This window comes from Vipera berus (assembly GCF_964194415.1).
Source record: "Vipera berus genome assembly, chromosome: 7".
NCBI lineage: Eukaryota > Metazoa > Chordata > Lepidosauria > Squamata > Viperidae > Vipera > Vipera berus.
The window spans coordinates 62,372,551-62,392,513 of record NC_138209.1 but is presented as its reverse complement, the minus strand read 5'-3'; the positions used below and the strand labels follow the sequence as shown (position 1 = coordinate 62,392,513).

Below are 19,963 nucleotides of genomic sequence, written 5' to 3'. Positions count from 1 at the left end.
ATGATGCTGCAAAGAGCTTGTACAAGAACAGTGACATACTACCATTTTACATGTTGCAGATTGTTTGTATCCCTTCAATTCTTCTAGTAACTTCCATTATGATTGCAAAGTGTAATTTGTTACAGAAGTTGAAGAAATAAACAAAATTTCTAACTCAGGTAGAGAATACTTTATTTTATTATAACAAATGAACTTATAGCAGAGGTAGTGTTGCTCTATTCATTTTTTTGTAAAATAACTAAAATATTCTTCAGATTAATCTTGAAAGATCTATTACCCTGAAACAGGGCCAAGAGATAGATACAATAGTTACAGATTTACAAATATCCTGTATTCTGGATTACATCCATTATTAGTATGACAATATAGAATAATCAGGATAAAATTAGACCAGGATATATTTAAACTCATCTTACCGGGTATTTTCTGAATAGAAACAAATACATGCAACTAAAGCTTGTCTATTTACTAATTAAGGCACCATCACATTCAGGCTGTAGAACACTAACCTCAAAACCGATGTGTCCAGTTCTGGTCAGCCTGGTTACAGTGTAACATTTTAAAACACTCTGACCTCTAAGATGTGTCCACTGATGATAAACACCACAGGCACAGGTTAAAGGGTTGGGTTTTTTTGCATCGATTTTTGAGTTGGGGGAGGGGTAGAATTTTAATTTATGGGAAAGGTCAAAGTAGAACACATCCATTTTTATATTTGAGTAAACATTAAAGTTCATGCATCCAAGATCCATTTTGCTGCTGAGCTTTAGTACCTGTAGCGTGATCTGAGGACATATGGCCTGTAGATTACTCTAGCCTTCATAGAGAATGGGCTCCTTAGACCACATAACTTTTACAATAGTAAATTCCAAGTTGTATTGTTTTGTAGCATTGCCCACATACTTAAAAATGGATTAAAACTACATTCCATTATAAGCTGGTCCTCCTCCACCTTCAGGTACAACCCAGTTAATATTCTGGCTGGGATCTTTAATATCACATGTCTTACAGTGGACACAGTTCTGAGCATTTATCTGTAATCGCAATCCTTCTCCACTTTCCACGGGAACATACTCATAAACTCCTGAAAAATAGAAAAGTAATTTTAGTTCAAGGGACAATAGAACTCAATCAGAAAACTTCTTATTAATGAGGGGGAAAAATCACATTTGTTAAAACAATTTGAAAGCAGAGTGAAGTTGTCTGTTTAAATCCTTTGCTTCTCCCAAAATTGGTAGTTACCTGCTGGGCAGAATCGCTGCTCAGGTCCATCATATATAGCTAGGTTATAGTTGACAGGAATACTATCATCTTTCAGAGTTAAATGAGGAGGCTGGTCGTGTTCATGGTTTGTACCACTCAAAGCTACTGATGAAAGCAAATCAAAACTGATTTTTCCATCAGGTTTTGGATATTCAATAGGTGTACAATCTTTGGCTGGCTTTAGCTGTTTTGCATCTGTTCCTGAAATAACATAGAGAAAAATTTGATAAAAAAAATTGAGTACACGTAGGTGACAGTATAAAAACCTTTAGTGAGCTGAGAGAAATGCCATTTTAAATAGCTTTGTTGTCTTTGAACACACTGCTTGAGATATTCTGCACTTCTATAAAGAAGAATTTTAACAACTATTTTTGTATTGCATAATACTAAGATATATTTAGGGGAAAATACATTTCAATTGCATTGGGCTAAAATAAATCAAATGCATAAACAGTATCTTTTTAATTACCACAAATGTCGCTCGGTTTCTCTATTAAGATTCTAATTAACTTGCAAGACTGTTGTCAGCTTTACTAGGTAGACCAGACTGGAAACATGACCAGCCAAGCTAATTCTATTTATTGTAAAGCTACATAAGCAGAATCTCAAACATCTGAAGCTACTGTTCTACCATCTCTTTTATAGCCAGAGAAACAAGGGTGGGTCTGTTCTGAGCCTCTTGCCCCACCCACTATCCACCAGCTGTTCCTAGGCAGTATCTCTTTGCTGCCAAGGTCTTTCCCGCTACCATTACAGTAAGACACACATAATAATAAGTAATGAAAAATGGGGGGGGGGACTTTCTAAGAGAAGTTGGGGCGGTTGCATTTAGAAAACAGGACTAAACAATTTAGAGGTATTTTTCCTTTTATGGAACAAATGTCATATTCCTTTGGAACATTTATATGGCACACAACTGTAGAAACAGGCTACCCTTGTTATACCCAAAACAGTCATTTTGATAACAGGCTGGCCATCTTTGCAAGACTGGTAGCTTTCTGCCTTCTAGCATCTTTTTTCATAGTACATTTAAAAAGTTGAGACAGCTTGTTTATATTTATTATTAATTAGATTTCTATACCGCCCTATTCCCGAAGGACTTGGCGGTTTACAGGGCAAAGTTAAAAACAGTACAAAGGTTAAGATAAAGTTAAAATTAAAATAGGATTAAATAACAATAGCCCAAATTTAAATTTTAAATGTAAAATTAAAAAATTTAAAACCCCTCAGTCCAGGCCAGATAAATCAAACAACCAGGTTTTAGGTCCCGGCGAAATGAACGAAGGTCGGGGGCAGTCCGGAGTTCCACAGGCAGGTCATTCCACAGGGCAGGCGCGCCCACAGAGAACACCCTCCCCCTGGGGATCACCGGCCGGCACTCATTGACGAAAGTTGTTCAATACAGCTGGGTCCAAGGCAGGCTTCTTGAGGAGAGGCCTCACCACCGCCTCTTTCAAGACGGCGGGGAAGCTACCCTCACTCAGAGAAGCCGATATAACTGCCTGGAACCAGCTGCGTGTCCTCTCCCGGGCTGCATAGACTAGCCAGGAAGGGCACGGGTCCAATAAACATGTGGTGGTGCTCAGCCTCCCCATGATCCTGTCCACTTCCTCCGGAGTCACAGAATCAAACTCCTCCCAGGTGATATCGACAAGACCGCCCGCGTCCTGCTCGACAGACTCTGCCCAGTCAGAGTCCAGACCGGTCCGAATCCGAGCGATTTTGTCCGACAGATGCTGGTTAAACTCCTCGGCACGACCCTGCAAGGGTTCCTCCCTCACCTCCTGATTCAGGAGGGAGCGAGTCACCCTAAACAGGGCGGCCGGGCGATTATCTGCGGACGCGATAAGGGTGGCGAAGTGGTTAGACCTCGCCTCCCTTATCGCAGCGAGATAAGACCTAGTATAGGTTCTTAGTCGCAATCGGTCGGATTCGGACCGGCTGGATCTCCAACCGCTCTCTAGGCCCCGTCTCTGACGCTTCATCTCCCGGAGCTCCGCGGAGAACCATGGAGCTCGACGGGATCTGCACCGGGTCAGGGGCCGCAGGGGTACAACTCGGTCAAGAGCCTCAGTGGTTGCCCTTTCCCAGGCTTCCACTAAGGCATCTGCCGAGCTGTGAGCAAGGGAGGCAGGTGGGGACCCTAGCGCCGCCTGGAACCTCTGGGGATCCATTAAGCGTCTGGGGCGGTACCATTTAATTGGTTCCACACACCCACGGTGGGGGGTGGCAAAATGGAAGACCAGCCGCAGGAGATGATGATCGGTCCATGACAGGGGCATAACAATTGGGGAGCCCCCACCAAGATCATCTAACCACCGTCCAGATAAGAAAACTAAGTCAAGGGTGTGGCCTCCCTCATGAGTCGGTCCCGAAATTACTTGCGTCAGGTCCATGGCTGTCATGGAAGCCATGAACTCCCGAGCCAACTCAGATGATCCTCCCAGCGATGGTAGATTGAAGTCCCCCAAAACTATAAGTTTCGGGAACTCAATCACCAACCCAGAGATGGGTGAACTATTACCCCCCGTAAATAGGGCTCGCAACTTGGGAGTCCTCCTAGATTCACGGCTCACCCTGGAAGACCACATAGGAGCTGTGACTAGGGGGGCTTTCGCCCAGGTTCGCCTGGTGCGCCAGTTGCGGCCCTATCTAAGCCGGGATGATCTATGCACGGTCACTCATGCACTCGTGACCTCTCGACTAGACTACTGCAACGCTCTCTACATGGGGCTGCCCTTGAGGACCACCCGGAAGCTCCAACTGGTACAGAATGCAGCCGCGAGAGTTGTGTTGGGAGTCTCCCGATACTCCCACGTTACACCTCTGCTCCGTGAGCTGCATTGGTTACCAGATGCCTTCCGGGTGAGATTCAAGGTACTAGTAATGGTGTTCAAAGCCCTACATGGCAGGGGTCCGGAGTACCTGAGGGAACACCTGCTGCCGGCATCGACTTCCCTCCGCCCTGTGCGCTCCCACAGAGAGGGCCTCCTCAGGGTGCCACCAGTCAGAGAATGTCGACTGGTGGCCCCCAGGGGGAGATCCTTCTCTGTGGGCGCCCCGGAGCTATGGAATCAGCTACCGGTTGAGCTGCGGATGGCGCCCGACCTTTGCTCCTTTCGCCGCGAGCTAAAAACATACTTTTTTGAACAAGCTGGCCTGGCCTGATGAGGGGATTGGGGGGGGGTTGTTATTGTTATTTTATTAGGTTTTAAAGATGTATTTTAGTATGTGGGCATTTATTTAATCTTGTTTTAACTTTTGTAGTCTGTATTTTTATTCTTGCCCTGTTCACCGCCCTGAGTCCTTCGGGAGAAGGGCGGTATAGAAATATTATTAAATTAAAATTAAATTAAAATTAAGGAGGCCCTGTGGGAGCGCACAGGACGATGGGAGATTGATGCTGGCAGCAGATGCTCCCTAAGATAACCCGGACCCATGCCATTTAGGGCTTTATAGGTCATCACCAGTCAGTAATAGTATAGTATAGTCAGTAATCATGGACAAATGTTTATGTTCTCTACCCTCTCATGCACAATCACTTAGGAAAAGAGTATACGCAGATTTTTAAATTATTATGTTTAGCATTGGCTGCCTTTGTATATCACGCTAAATATAATTAAAACATCTCCAAATTAAAATATTCAATTAATATTTATGCAAATAATTTAACGGTTTTTCATCACGTATGGTTATTACAAGCATGGATGTCTTTCTAGATAAAGTAGGCAGAGCTCATAAAAGGGAGATTTATCAATGATTGCCAGTTAATGCACTAGAAGAAATACCCACACAGACACCATGCTTCTAATACTTTATGCCCTGTTTGAATCATAAGTGGCTTACAAAATCATAGACTATATGGAATGTGATGGTCAAACCAAATACGTACGAGCCTAATTCATTTTTTAAAACTTATTCTGAAAGATCTTACCAACTTGTACGTCAAAAATAAAAGTTTTAGAAATTTACCTCCGTGGTTTAGGGTCCAAGGTTCGAATCCTCTTAGTATCCAGTAGAAAACACCAGTGTAAATCATTCCTCCATATACACCCAAGATTCCATGACAGGAGGGGCGAATATTCCTAACTCCATAAAGCTCTTTCCACACCCATGATTTTTTCAGATTTTCTTCATATTCAGGCACATGAAGGCCTAAGAATAAACAAATAATTACTAAAAGGCATTGCAAATTTTATCATATTGAAACTATTTTTACCCTGGGAAAATGTAAATTTAAAGTACAGTGGACATTGGAAAGAGTAGGATAATGCTAATATAACCTGGAACATGCTCATGATTATCGTGGTGCAACAAACTCCAGAGCTATCTCTGCTTCTGCACCCAGAAAAGGCAGATTGAAGTACCCCAGGTCTGTAATTTTGGGGAACTCCACTGCCAGCCTGCTAATGGAGTCAAGGAGCTTAGGCAGGGAGACTGCTACACAGCACAGAGGCTGGTACAGTGCAATAGTCCCAAATGAATTCTAGAGTGCAATTTAAGAAATAGGATTTCGCACCTAGCAATCTGTGGAACACTGCCCCTGGAATCCTCCCAAACATTTTGGATAACAACTGCTACCCTCTCATTTTGGTTGATGCCACACATGAAACTTAAGACACACCTTCCCCTCTGGCTCTAGGCAGGGTTCAGTGATACAAGCTAGATCAGTCCTCATCCACAATCAAATCACAGGTGCTCATGACTTTATTACTGACTAACCTGGCATTTAGCAACGGCATCCAAAAGCCCAGGGCCTTGAAAATAATGATGTGCCCACATTAGTTTAAAAGAAAAAAAAAACCTTGCATGTGGTGTATTTACTTTTTCACATTATCTTAATTTATTTGCTTTTAAGTGCTCCACCTAAATTCTATTCATCTGCGGTATGACATCGATTAAAGCAATAAACTAGTGGTAAGTAGAGACTTTCCTGAATTGCCAAAAGTACATGTCTTTTAATCATACCCCTCTTACCTATTGTTTTTGACTGGAGATTTTCGTTGATTAGTTGATTGAAAATGGCTTCCGAAGCCAGCATTCCGCTTTTCATAGCAGTGTGTGTACCTTTAATCTTGGGAACATTCATGAAACCTGGACTACATCCAATAAGAACACCACCAGGAAAGGAAAGTTTGGGTATGGACTAAATGTGAAAAAAAATATATTAATTGGACTGTTGCAACAATCCATTTACAATAAACATTTTTGTAACTGAAACAATGGTTTCTTTATGTCAATTTAAGCAATTAAATTCTTGATCAATTAGTACCAAGTGTGTTTTCCCAACCCACCCAAATCCAAGAAAGTAACCTTATATCACTATTACCTGATAACCCCCTTCATTAAGAGCTCGGGCACCATAAGCAATCCTCTTCCCTCCTTCAAAGGTCGGTTGAACACTAGGGTGATGCTTCCATCTCTGAAATTCTTTAAACGGGCTCAAAAAAGGGTTTTGATAATCTAAACCAACCTAGAAAGACATGCAAATAAAATCCAAAATGAACAAACATGTTTCAGTCAAAAAATTACTTGAACACATCCTTTTATTTATTTATTTATTTATAATGAGACTTGTATGCCGCCCTATCTCCCGAAGGACTCAGGGCGGCTAACAACAATAAAATACAAATGAATACAAATATTAAAAAGAATTAAATTATGTCAAAGTCCCACTAAAACCAATAAAAACATTTAAAATCATAATTAAAATCCCCATTATCATCAGTCCAGGTCGGCCTGTTGGAAAAGATATGTCTTAAGGTCACGGTGAAAGGACCGAAGGTCTGGGGCCATCTGGAGCTCCCGGGGGAGTTGATTCCACCAAGCAGGTGCCCCAACAGAGAAGGCCCTCCCCCTGGGGGTCGCCAGCTGACATTGTCTGGCCGACGGCACCCTGAGGAGGCTCTCTCTGTGTGAGCGCACAGGGCGATGGGAAAACGTTCCTGGCAGCAGATGGTCCTGCAAATATCCCGGGCCTAAGCCATGTAGGGCTTTATAGGTAAGAACCAGCACCTTGAATCTCACCCGGAGGGCAACCGGTAGCCAATGCAGCTCACGCATATTAATTGGTGAATATGCACACCTTACTTTGGGATACAAAGATACATTTTGTAGCAATAGAATAATTTCTTGTGATTCTCACATTGACCCATTTCAATATTGCGAGGTATGTTATGATGAACATAATTTAACATGCAATATATTTTTACAAAATAATTTGTTTCTGAGAAGAAAGTCAACTAAACTAAAATACTTATATCAAAAATTATATCCAAAAGAAAGAAAAACTTTTATGAAGGGAAATAAAGCATTCAAACAGCATATTAAGACATGGCTTACAAATCAGAATAACTAAACCTAAACACACACTACACTGTGTCCTAAGTGTTTGGTGTCAATCATATCATCATGGTGCTAAGGCTGATTTGCCCTTTCACCTATATTTTCTCCTTCACTCACAGCTTGACACAAAAGGGAGGGTTGGTAGAATGAAATGCAAAGGTGGGGGGATGGTATCCAGACAACCGAGGCAACTATGGAAGTTTTCAAAGACACAACGTGGCTTGCCGTTTTTTCGTAACAAAATGAACAGAAGTGATTGGTGAATGCAATGGACTGTGGGTGGCTCGGAGGGAAAGGGGGAAATTCAGAGCTGGTTTAGCTTCTGTGTCAATGTAGTTTTTCAGTAAAGTATTATACTCTTGATAAAATTATGTACCAGGAATTTCTTTTTCTGGAAATGCCAACTGGACAGCTGACACATGGTAACAGTGACTGGTTGATTTCTATTTGCCATGCTACAAGAACATAGACTTCTGATGTGTAAACCATGGTTCCCAGTTTAGAAATAATGTGTGCTTAGAAATTGAAATGCTTAAAAAGAAGGCTGTACCTTGGAACTGAAGTTTCATTGAAGACAAATATTTCCTCACATAATAACATCTACAGTGAACAATCATGAGTCAGAGATTGCTTTAATTTGCAAAGAAGCTAGTTTTACAGGGGTAGGCAACCTAGGCTCTTTTATGACTCATGGACTCGGCAGAGCTGACTCAGGAATTCTGGGAGTTGAAGTCCATGAATCATAAAAGAGCCAAGGTTGCCTACCCCTGATTTAGACATTAACTTACAATAAATATAGAATACTTACTACAAAGCCAACAGCTATTAATGGTTCACCCTCATTTAGATGATAAAGAAATGATCCTCCATATGTATGCCTGTCCAATGGCCAGCCAACAGTGTGTTCCACTTTTCCTGGTTTCCACTTATTTTCATCAATAAGCCACAGCTAGAATATCAAAATTATATTATGAAGTTCATAATAGGCTGCTAAGTACAGCACTGAAAAGTGCACTCTGTGCAATTTGCATAATGCAGAGCTGATTAGTGAAATTTTAAAAAAATCAACAGCTTGAGCTTTATAAAATTTTAAATAAAAGTCTTTTATTTGAAACCATAATAGCATACATTCACTTTATAATTCTGACTGAATAACCGAGCTATCAAATAAATTACAGTACAGGAATTTGGTAAATGTGCAAGTGTGAGCAAGTAGGAAATGCGCAAATAGGAAATATGGATGTTATTATAATATATTGCAATATCACCTTGAACTAGCAAAGTACTAAACAGTTTCACCTAAAGAAAATTACTTTCTTATATACTAAGCATCTACAAGATTAACAGAACAAGAATTATGGTTATAAGTGTATAATATAGCATACCTCTTTAAGTCCAATGCCATAAGTCTGCGGTTCACAATTCTCCCTCAGATTACACTTGTTGTACAATTGTTTTGCAAGGTGACCATGACAACCTTCTGCAAACACTGTAATTTTGGCATGTAACTCTAAACCTCTCTCAAAAGTACCCTATAACAATAAAACATATCATTATATAGTATACATTTTAATTTTACGTATAGTCATAAATACACATCTGTGTGACATGTTTTCTTTGTGCCACAGACAGTTTTCCATATTGCTCCAGAAAAATCCGTCATCACAGGAAGTTTGTGGATAATCAGAATTAGAATAGAGTGGGTTCTGAAACACCCAGTCAATAATAATTAAAGTATTTTATGAATTACTGGGCTTTGACTTGAGATTTGTATTTTGGGCAAATCAAGTGGATATTCTAAAACAACAAACACATAAAATCAGCAATGATTATGCTGATCTCAACTCTGGCACTTGATATTTATTGTCATGGTTTAAAGTCAATATTAAATTAAGAGGCCTAAATATTTTCTACAACTTTATATTAATCACTTTTTAAAATATTAAAATAATCACTTTTTACAATAATAATCATTTTTTACCAGTCAAATAATTTCAAGCACCTCTGTTACAGTAAATGTGTTCATAAGAAATTTAACATTTACCTTAGGTGCACCATCTTTTTGGATGCCAACATCATTTGTAGCAATCCCTTTTACGCTTCCATCCTCATTGAAAAGAACCTATAATAATGTCAAATACATATAATTTCAGCATAATTATAACTTATTGTAATTGTTGATTTGCTAAGATTCAGCAGAACTTTTTATTATTCAAATAATACAAAATACTGATTCATTTCAGATATTATATGAAATGTACTGCAAGTTCAAGAAATTTCATAACTGTACATAAAATACGTCATTACCTCAGCTGCAGCATAGCCTGGATAGACTTCAACACCAAGTGCTTCTGCTTGTTCACCCAACCAGCTCACAAAATGTCCTAGACGAACTATGTAATTCCCATGATTAACCATGGGAAGGCCTAGTTAAGAAAGAAATAATCAGAAATGCTTTTATTACTTAACATGACAACAAATTATTTTAAAGTTTATCTTTTGCCATTGAATTTGAGATGATAAGTAGTCATTATTTATCATTTACTTAGCTGAATAAACAGCTATGTGCATTAGTTCACAAAGCTGTCATGCAAAAGTATTGTAGGTAGTGCTCATTTAACAACTATTCATTCAGCAACCATTTGAAGTAATGACTACACTGAATGAGATGTAATTACAACTGTTTCTTGTAGTTGCAGTTGTTGTCACACCCTGCAGTCACATGAGGGCACTTGGCACCCACCTCGCAAGTACAATGTTTCAATGTCGTGCAACACGGGACACTGGGGAAGGTGCAGAAGGTTGCCAATGGGGATTATGTGACTGTGGATTCTGCAGCTACATGGGATTTGCCCAATGTCAACTGGGACTGCCAGAACTGCTATTGTTAAGTCAGCAAAGTCACATGATTTTGCATTTACCTCACTTAACGATGGAGTTCCCAGTTCCAATTACCATTGGTAAGCAAGGACTACCTATAGTAAACTCTCTGCTCTAAGCTGACATATTTATGTTGCAAAAACATCCACTTTGTCACCTGAATTTTTTTTGATATGCTAGAAATGTCAAGTAGATAGGTGTTGTGTTTCCTCCCCAGCCAGTGGATCCGGCAGCTGAGTCTGAGGAATCAGATGAGGAGGAGGGGCCTGGAGTGACATGAGAGTCAGAGGAAGGCTCTGAGGAGCTCCAAGACTTACAGTTGGACGAGGAGCCTGGCCCCTCCACTCACACTCAGGCTGAGACACAGCTGTAATGGGAGCCTGAGTTGGACAGTGATGAAGAACAGTTGGGACAAATGGATGCCCGAATGCACAGGCAAGAGAAGCGAGTAGGACAGAGGAATGCAATGGCGTAGGAGAAGGCATTAAGAAGCCATGCCTTGGCTGAATTATAAAAGGGAAGTTGTGGGAGGTGCTGGTTGTCGAAGGCAACCCTTCATTGAGGAAGGCAACCCTTCATTCTGTGAACTGTGTTTGCCTTGGACATTGACTCAGGTCTGTGAGAATAAAAGGGGTTGTTTTTTTCTTGCAGTTCCTGCCTGTTTCTTGGAAGAGGGGTTTCTCCTTGTGAGCATAACAAGGATTCACGTAGGCTGGGACAGAACAGTTGGTGAATTAAGATATTGTCTTCATTAGTGTTTTATAAATACAGTAATACAACACTGTCAATATAGACACATTACAGGTAGTCCTTGATTTACAACAGTTCATTTAGGGACCATTCAAAGTTATAACAGCACTGAAAAAAGTGATTTATGACTGTTTTTCACACAACTGTTGCAGCAACCCCATCATCATGATTGGCAAATGACGCATATTTATGAGTTACAGTGTCCTAGAGTCATAAGATCACCTTTTGCAACTTCTCATGAGCAAAGTTAATGGGAAAGCCACATTCACTTAACAACTGTGATACTAACTTAACAACTGCAGGGATTCACTTAACAACTGTGGCAAGAATGGTCATAAAATAGGGCAAAACTCACTTAACAAATGTCTTACTTAAGAAATTTTGGGCTCAATTATGGGTCCAGGACTAGCTGTACTATTTTCTTGAGTAAAGGAACAATTCAGGGGGGCTTTTGCCCAGGTTCGCCTGGTGCGCCAGTTGCGGCCCTATCTGGACCGAGATGCCCTACGCACAGTCACCCATGCGCTCGTGACCTCCCGGCTAGACTACTGCAACGCTCTCTACATGGGGCTGCCCTTGAGGACCACTCGGAGGCTTCAACTGGTGCAGAATGCAGCCACGCAAGTTGTAATGGGAGTTTCCCGATACTCTCATGTAACACCTCTTCTCCGCGAGCTGCATTGGCTTCCGGTTGCCCTCCAGGTGAGATTCAAGGTGCTGGTAATGACCTATAAAGCCCTAAATGGCTTGGGTCCGGATTAAGGGAACACCTGCTGCTGGCATCAACTTCCCATCGTCCTGTGCGCTCCCACAGGGAGGGCCTTCTCAGGGTACCGCTGGTTAAGGAATGCCGGCGGGTTATTCCCAGGGGAAGAGCATTCTCTGTGGGCGCGCCGGCCCTATGGAACCAACTTCCCACAGAACTTAGGACTGCCCCCGACCTTCATTCATTTCGCCGGGACCTGAAAACTTGGCTCTTTGAGCTGTCTGGCCCAGACTGAGGGGTTTTAATTTTAATTGGGTTTTAGTTTTTAATTGGGTTTTAGTTTTAAATTTTGGGGACTTGAATTAATTAATTGTTTTAATTGATTTTAATTTTTGTATGTTATGCTTTTAATTTTCCCTGTAAACCGCCCTGATTCCTACGGGAATAGGGCGGTATATAAATTCAAGCAAATTATATACATACATACATATATATATATATATATATATATATATATATATATATATATATATATATATATATATATATATATATATATATATACACACATACATATATACATACATATATATGTCTTAGTCTACAAGAAATCCAACGGCTCCCTAGGACACACTATCTACCATAAAAAAACACACACAAACCGCTATCTAAACGCACTCTCACACCACCACCCAGCACAGATCAACTCCGTAGCCAAGACACTCATCTCCAGAACAAAACACCTAGCTGACGAACAACACCTAAAACCCGAACTACACACTCTCACTAATGTACTAACAGCCAATGGATTCCAAAGAAACACGATTACCAACTTAATCCAAAGAGAGACACCCACAAAAACCCAAGACAGAGAACAAGAAAATGGCAAAGCCCTCCTCCCATACTTAAAAGGGACCACAGACAGAATCAGCAAGGTCCTCCAAAAACACAACATCAAAACAGCATTCTACACAGACAGAAAAATATCCACCATCCTAAGAAACCCCAAGGACATAATTGGGTTAGAAAACCAAGGAGTATACGAAATCCCATGCCCCACCTGCCCCACCACATACATCGGACAGACCAACAGAAGAATAAGTGCACGCATTGAAGAGCACAAAAACTCACTCAGAAAGGGAGAACAAACTTCATCCCTGGTCCAACACTTTGAAGCCACGGGACATGAAATTGATTTTAAAAAAACCAAAACTATCGCCAAAATTGAACATTTTAACAACAGAATAATCAGAGAAGCCATTGAGATAGAAAAACGCCCCCACAGCAATAACCAACGAGATGATACCTCTCGCTTACCAGCCATTTGGAAACCCGCCTTGATTGACAGACGAGTCCCAACCACCAAGAATGATACCAGACCCAAACTCATGATAACATCACATGACATCACCACCACACAACCATTCAAAAAGCAAATCCGAACCCACAATGATAACGAGGCACAACCACAAAACAAAAACCTAACTACAGCTGCAACATCAGCCACTTTAAACCCCTCCAAACCACACAATAAGCAAACTGACACCCACTATAAAAACATGGCACCACCACAAACACGAAGCCGAACAAAAGCAACACAACTCACCAGCTCAGGTCTGGAGCTGGCAGCTGAGACCAGCCCATCCACTCAGAACACACCCCCACCCAATCAGAACACACCCACCATTCAAAACACACTCCCACCCAATCAGAACACACTTGGTCCCCCACCCAATCAGAGCACACCTCCACCCACAGAACACACCCCCTCTGGCAGTTTAAAAAAGAGGAACAAACAGCCACATGCTTCTCCCAGAAGAAGGAAGCAGAAACCACCAGCCTGATGATGACGGATGGGATTCCGTCGAAACGTCGCACCTACACCTTTAGTTCTACGCGGGAGGAAACCCGAATGACTGAAGATCCCCATACATATATACATATATATATATATATATATATATATATATATATATATATATATATATATATATATATATATATATATATATATATATATATATATATATATATATATATATATATATATACACACACACACACACACACACACACACATATATACATACATACATACATACATATATATATATGTAAATTATTCAAATTGCTAATAAAGAATTTGGGAGGCTGAGATGATCATTTCGAACTTATTATGTTCTCATCAGTCAGTCATACCCTTCATCTGAGATTCGAACCTGGGCTGATTATATATTAGGCAGTTGTTTTAACTTCCTGAGCCACAGGTTCTTTCTCTCTTTTTATTAGCTAGAAGGCAAGGGAAATATGTGTTAAGAATTTGTCAAGGCTTTTTTTTTGAATGCACCTTGCTAATTAACTCATTCTTTCCTGCTTTGGCCTGACTCAAGGCTTATCCACAGGATATAGTCAACTTATGACAGCTCATTATTTGTGTAAATTATTCAAATTGATAATAAAGAATTTGTGAAGCTGAGATGATCATTTCGAACTTATTATGTTCTCATCAGTCAGTCATACCCTTCATCTGAGATTATATATATAGAAAACAAATATATATATAAAATATATATATTTTACATCCCAATTCAAATGGCAATTTGCATTAAAATAGATTTGTATTCAACACTACCTGGAAGAATGGGAACTGGAATTCTATAGTTCTTTGTTAAGATTCCAAATCTGTCTTCTGTTACAGGAGTATGTAGCGGAGCCTATGGAAAAATAATGAAATATCATGGTTTGAATGAAGAAACATCCAACTTCTTTAAAATCACTTAAATATTTTGATCTTTACAGATATTCTTTAAAGTGGAAGATTTCATATTCTGTCCGAAATAAAAAGTTATAGAATATAAAAATGCACCTCCTGCATGAACAAACAGGAAAATAAACTAAAGTCATTTTTATTCCACTACTGAAGATGTACTACTGAAGGCAGTTAGCTAAAAAATACTGTTATTTGAATTGCACTGATAATGATTGTTTTCAAATACTTATTCTTAGTATTCAAAATATATCAATCTAATAATAACCTTCAAATCATTAATCTGTTTTGTAAATAATATTAAGTAGAGATGAATTAGAACAGGTGAACTTACTCCTCGTTCTTTCCAATCTGGAAAAAGTTCTTCCAAGGCACGAGGTTCAAGACAAGCTCCAGAGAGAGTATGTGCACCAATCTCAGCGGCCTTCTCCACTAGGCACACACGGATTTCTTTGCCATGCTCGCTAGCTAACTGCTTGAGTCGAATAGCTGCAGAAAGTCCGGCAGGACCTGCTCCAACTATAACAACATCAGCTTCTTCTACAAATCTTTCCATGCTTATCCCTTTCATTGAGGAAAATAAAACCAATAGATATGGTGTTAAATTAAAACTGTTCCATTCTCCTTGATCTAAGGCATTAATAGCAAATTCATATAATGAACTAAAATAAGATAGATGCATACTAGAACTTTTGTTTTGTCTTGCTGGAGAATTATTAAGTGGCAGCCTCCATCTATTACAATTGTCGTGCTTAACTTAGCAAAATTTACAAAATACTGTAGATTCTAAAACCCTGTTTATGTTGAATGTAAAAATAAATCAGTTACAGACCATAAAACATGTTGCTGGAGAAATCTAGGACAATAACTTAAAAACTATTAAGATTGATAATTACAGAGTCCACAATACAACTTCAAACAAAATAAATTTACATTTCTGCAAGCCTATGTTTACTTTCAGAGTCATAGGGACACACTAATTACTGCAAATGTTCTCTGCCTTATCTCTACTTAGAAAAATAATCATATTTAATTTTAATTCAATATGTCAAATAATCATATTAAATTTTAATTCAATATGTCAAAAATAAAGATAAGCTATTAATAAAAGAATGTGAAGTTATTGTTACATATTACTACTGATTTATAGGATATCCTCCCAAAATAAAGGTAGTCCTCAACTTACAAACATTTGTTTAATGACTTTTCAAAGTTATGATGGTGCTGAAAAAAGTGACCCTGCATTTACCACCTTCACAGTGTCCCCACAGTCACATGATCAAAAGCATTTAGCAACCAGAAGATATTTATTCGGCATCCTGGGGTCATATGACTGTCTTTTATAACTCTACCATGGGGCTATCAACAAGCAAAGTCAATGAGGGAACACATATTTGATTTACTATGTGATTCACACAACAGCTGTGATTATTCACATAATGACCACAGCAACCAGATCATAAAATTGGGTGTGATTCAACTAATGACTGCATTGCTTAGTGACAGAAGTTTCAGTCCCAACTGTGGTTGTAAGTTGAGGTTTACTTTTATAACTAGCCAATCACAATTATTTGTGATTGGCTAGTTATAGATTACACACATCATGCATATATTATGTAATTGTATTTGTTAAACATTTTACTCTTTTCACTTCTAGGTTACTCTTTGATTATGGAAAAAGTATATATGCATCATTTAAACATTGCCACTTACCTTCCCACCGTTTGTCTTTCTCCCGGGGATGAATGGTATAGTGAGTGGTGATACGAGGAACTGTGGAACCAGAAGTCCATCTTGCTGCATATAAAGGTAGAAGACTGTCTTTTCTTGCAGACTTAAAGGCATACAGAAGATGAAGTGCTGAAGTAAAACAACAACACTTATTTTGTAAACAAATTTTATTTTAATGGTTGTTTAGATTGGATAAGTGCTTGAACACTCCAGTATTATTTGAGAAAGTATACATGCAGTCTTTATTTAGCTATCACAGTTGGGACCAGCATCTCCCTAAGCAACTTGGTCACTAAGCAAAATATCACATGACCATGAGAAGTTTACAATCTCACATTTGATATTGCTGGTTAAGTAATAGTATCGTACTGAACAATTAAGGTGTGTCTCATTCTATAATTTTATTGATTTCTATTTTATAATGGATAGCATATACCATAGCATATTCTTTAAAATGTATATTGTAAAGAAAAAGGACTGCTGTATTTCTTATACTGATTATTACAGTGAACCATTGGATTTTCAATTTATTATTACAGCCAAAGACTGAACCACTGGGTTGGTTCTTGAGGTCCTTAAGTTTGCATCCGGTAAACGACTCACAATGTCAAGGCTGTAGGTGCTATGGGTTTACTGATGGCATCTAGTCTATTGTTTCATTTTTGTTTGTTATGGGCCTGTTGTTTCATTTCTATTAGTTTGAATCTAAGTTTTGTTAACCTTCCTCATACTTCAGCCAATTTTCTTTGCAGCTGAATGTTGTAATTTCCAACCTAAAGTGTGTGTTTTCCAAATTAAAGGGACCATGCAGCACATGTGTACAGACACTTCTGAATTTCTTGTAGTACCATGGATTGGTTGCAGTACCATTCTTTGTTTCATTTAGTATTTGATCATAGATTGAAATCTCTATTATTTGTTAATGTATCTGGAAAACTTTAAACTTCCAAAATATTATGAAGCAAAGTGAAAGATTCTGCATCATAAAGTAGTATTAATAGTAGCAATGACTAATACTTTTCATTTTGATAGCAATGCTTTATGTTGTTTTTTTGTCAGAAGCCCTATATCAGGCATGTCAAACTGCCGGCCCGTGGGCCAGATGCGTCATGCCAAAACCACGGCCACTCCATTGCAAGCAATGGGGAAGAAGTCCCAATAGGTTGCGCGACATCATGTGACATTGCGAGTTTGACATGCCTGCCCTATATCAAGTACTCCAAAGACTGAGGCAGTTTGATTAATTGTTGATATCAGCTGTGGCAGACATTTTTTGTTTTTGGACAATTATTTAAATTTATAGGCTGCTCAACTCCAAATGAATCTAGAATTTCTGTTGCTAAGCAAGGCAACTGTTAAGCCACACCTGATCTTACAACTTAAGTGAATCACCGCAGTTGTTAAGTGAATCATATAGTCGATAAGCAAATCCACCTTCTACCATTTGCTTGCCAAATGCTGGCTGGGAAGGTCATAAATGGCAATCATATGTCCAAAAGAAACTCATGGGTTGCAAATAGCCCTCAGGTTGTACACTGTCTTGCCCTGTAATTAGAACAGTAGTAGTGATTGCATTCCATCCCCACCAATCAGAGGATGTAGCTAGTAACTTGAAAAAATGATTCTTTCTCATGTTTTATTATTTGATGGATAGCAAAAAGAGAGACTGCAGCTGGCCAGATAACAACTCTGAGAGGCATTTCTATTATCACCAGAGGAGAGCTTCAGTTTGCCTACCTCTCAACTTCTTTTTCTTTGCTGTACCTCTGTGGTGGATTGGCTGGGGCATGCCAGGATCAATAACTTTGAAGGGGATGAAAGTAAATTTGAGGAAATGGAACCAAGAAAGCCTGGGCAGCAGAATAGCAGATGACACACAAGGAAATCTGCAGGAAGGGACAATACAGTAAGTAACTGGGCAGCAGCCAAGCAAGGACTAGCTGCCAGTTCTCTGTATTCAGCTGTTGGGCAAAAAGGGATAGTGATTGGTTAGTTATTCTCTGCATGCCCTAATCTAAAATGCTCTTATTTCTAAAAAGGATCTGAACTAGACCAAATAGTATGAAGTAGTTTGAACTGAAATTGGAAGAATATGGGAATAGAAAGACTGTCATCTTAAGAGTTCCTCCAAACAGATTCTTTCTTCTCACTAGCATATTCAGATCTCATGTTTATTACCTTCTATGCAAGTTTGTTTTGCATTTTTTTTCTTCATTCATCATAATTACACTATTACGAATACATAGGTCCTGCTAATATGTTGTTCCACAAGACTGATCTAATGTTCAAACAAAATTACAGTATGTTGTAAGCCAGTAACCTTTGCCCTAATTTTTTTTCTGACCAATAGGGGGAAAGGAAAAAGAAACTTGAGGTTTGAGAATCCTGTCAAAGAAATCCCTTCTGATGGCCACCCAAACCCCATCCCCAGATGCCTGCCATTTTTTTCATGAATTGTTTAATTATCTTATTTATTCCCATGAATTTTGGTCTGCCAAGATCAGAACTCTGTCCATTTTCCATGTTGATGACATTTGAATCAAAACCCTGATTATGCTTACAAGTGCAAGTGTGACTTATACATTAATATTTATTCATTTTATACTCTTTATCCATCTACATTTACAACTGCATCCATCTAGTTAATGTATATATTAGCAGTCTGCCTATTTTCCACTGACAGCTGTCAACACTTGACTACTTCTCCAGAGAATATTTTGGTGATCGGGAGTTGTACCAAACTGGAACCACGCACAGCTAAAACCAGGAACGTAGCACAAATAAAAACCGCACATCTTTTCTGGAGAAAAATTCTTGGCTTTTGTTCTCTATTTCTAGCCTTAATTCTTACTTTAAGTGGGAATCGAGAAACTGCACTCTGTAACGGAAAACTTTCCTTTCTTCCCGAGCTTTAATGAAAGCGTACCTTCAACGGGCAGAACGATTTGATGAGAATTAAACGATATGCGTTAAGAAGAAAGAGAGAGAGAATGAGAGAGAGAGAGAGAGCCAAAGTCAATGCAGGAGGGAAAAGTTGCAAAACCCGAAACCCTTGCCACTCTTCAGAAAACAGATCGAAAAGATTATTTCACCTTGACGTGAAAGCCCGCAGGTGGGAAACAGCATGGTGCTGAGTGAGGGTACCTTCAGGCAAACCAGAGAAGCAAGTGCCGTAATTCTCCCTCTGGGATTTCCAAGACACTCCTTCCTATTGCCTTTGTCCACAGCTCAAGGGAAAATCACAAGCGGGTTTCCATTTCCCCCCCACTTCTTCAGCTAAAGCAACACACGCGCCCCCACGTTCACGTCGAAATCGCCGCGCTCGCAATAGAGCTCGGAAAATGGAAGCTCTACAATAGAGCAAAGAATACATCCATTAAACTATCCTTCCCAGCATGCTCCGCAGGACGGGCCTTCCTGGTGTTTACAAGGAAAACCGGCGAAGCGCTTTCTGGGAGGAGTAGTTCGTAAGCGCCTCAGATCATGGTCACCAAAAACGAACGGACGGGCTACAGCAGGTA

General features: G+C 39.6%; 1 protein-coding gene across 1 annotated transcript; it reads right to left on the bottom strand.

Annotated features, from left to right (window-relative positions):
* Positions 1 to 154: 154 nt before the first annotated feature.
* ETFDH (electron transfer flavoprotein dehydrogenase) lies at positions 155 to 19,822 on the bottom strand. Its single transcript, XM_081333299.1, has 13 exons — positions 19,535 to 19,822; positions 16,425 to 16,571; positions 15,046 to 15,275; positions 14,577 to 14,658; positions 9,916 to 10,034; positions 9,653 to 9,730; positions 8,994 to 9,140; positions 8,417 to 8,557; positions 6,593 to 6,736; positions 6,241 to 6,409; positions 5,236 to 5,418; positions 1,243 to 1,464; positions 155 to 1,084 (listed from the first exon to the last, which is right to left on the bottom strand). The coding sequence occupies exons 1-13, from the start codon at positions 19,566 to 19,568 to the stop codon at positions 921 to 923; spliced, it is 1,860 nt and encodes a 619-aa protein (XP_081189425.1). The 5' UTR covers positions 19,569 to 19,822; the 3' UTR covers positions 155 to 920.
* Between the last annotated feature and the right edge of the window lie 141 nt (positions 19,823 to 19,963).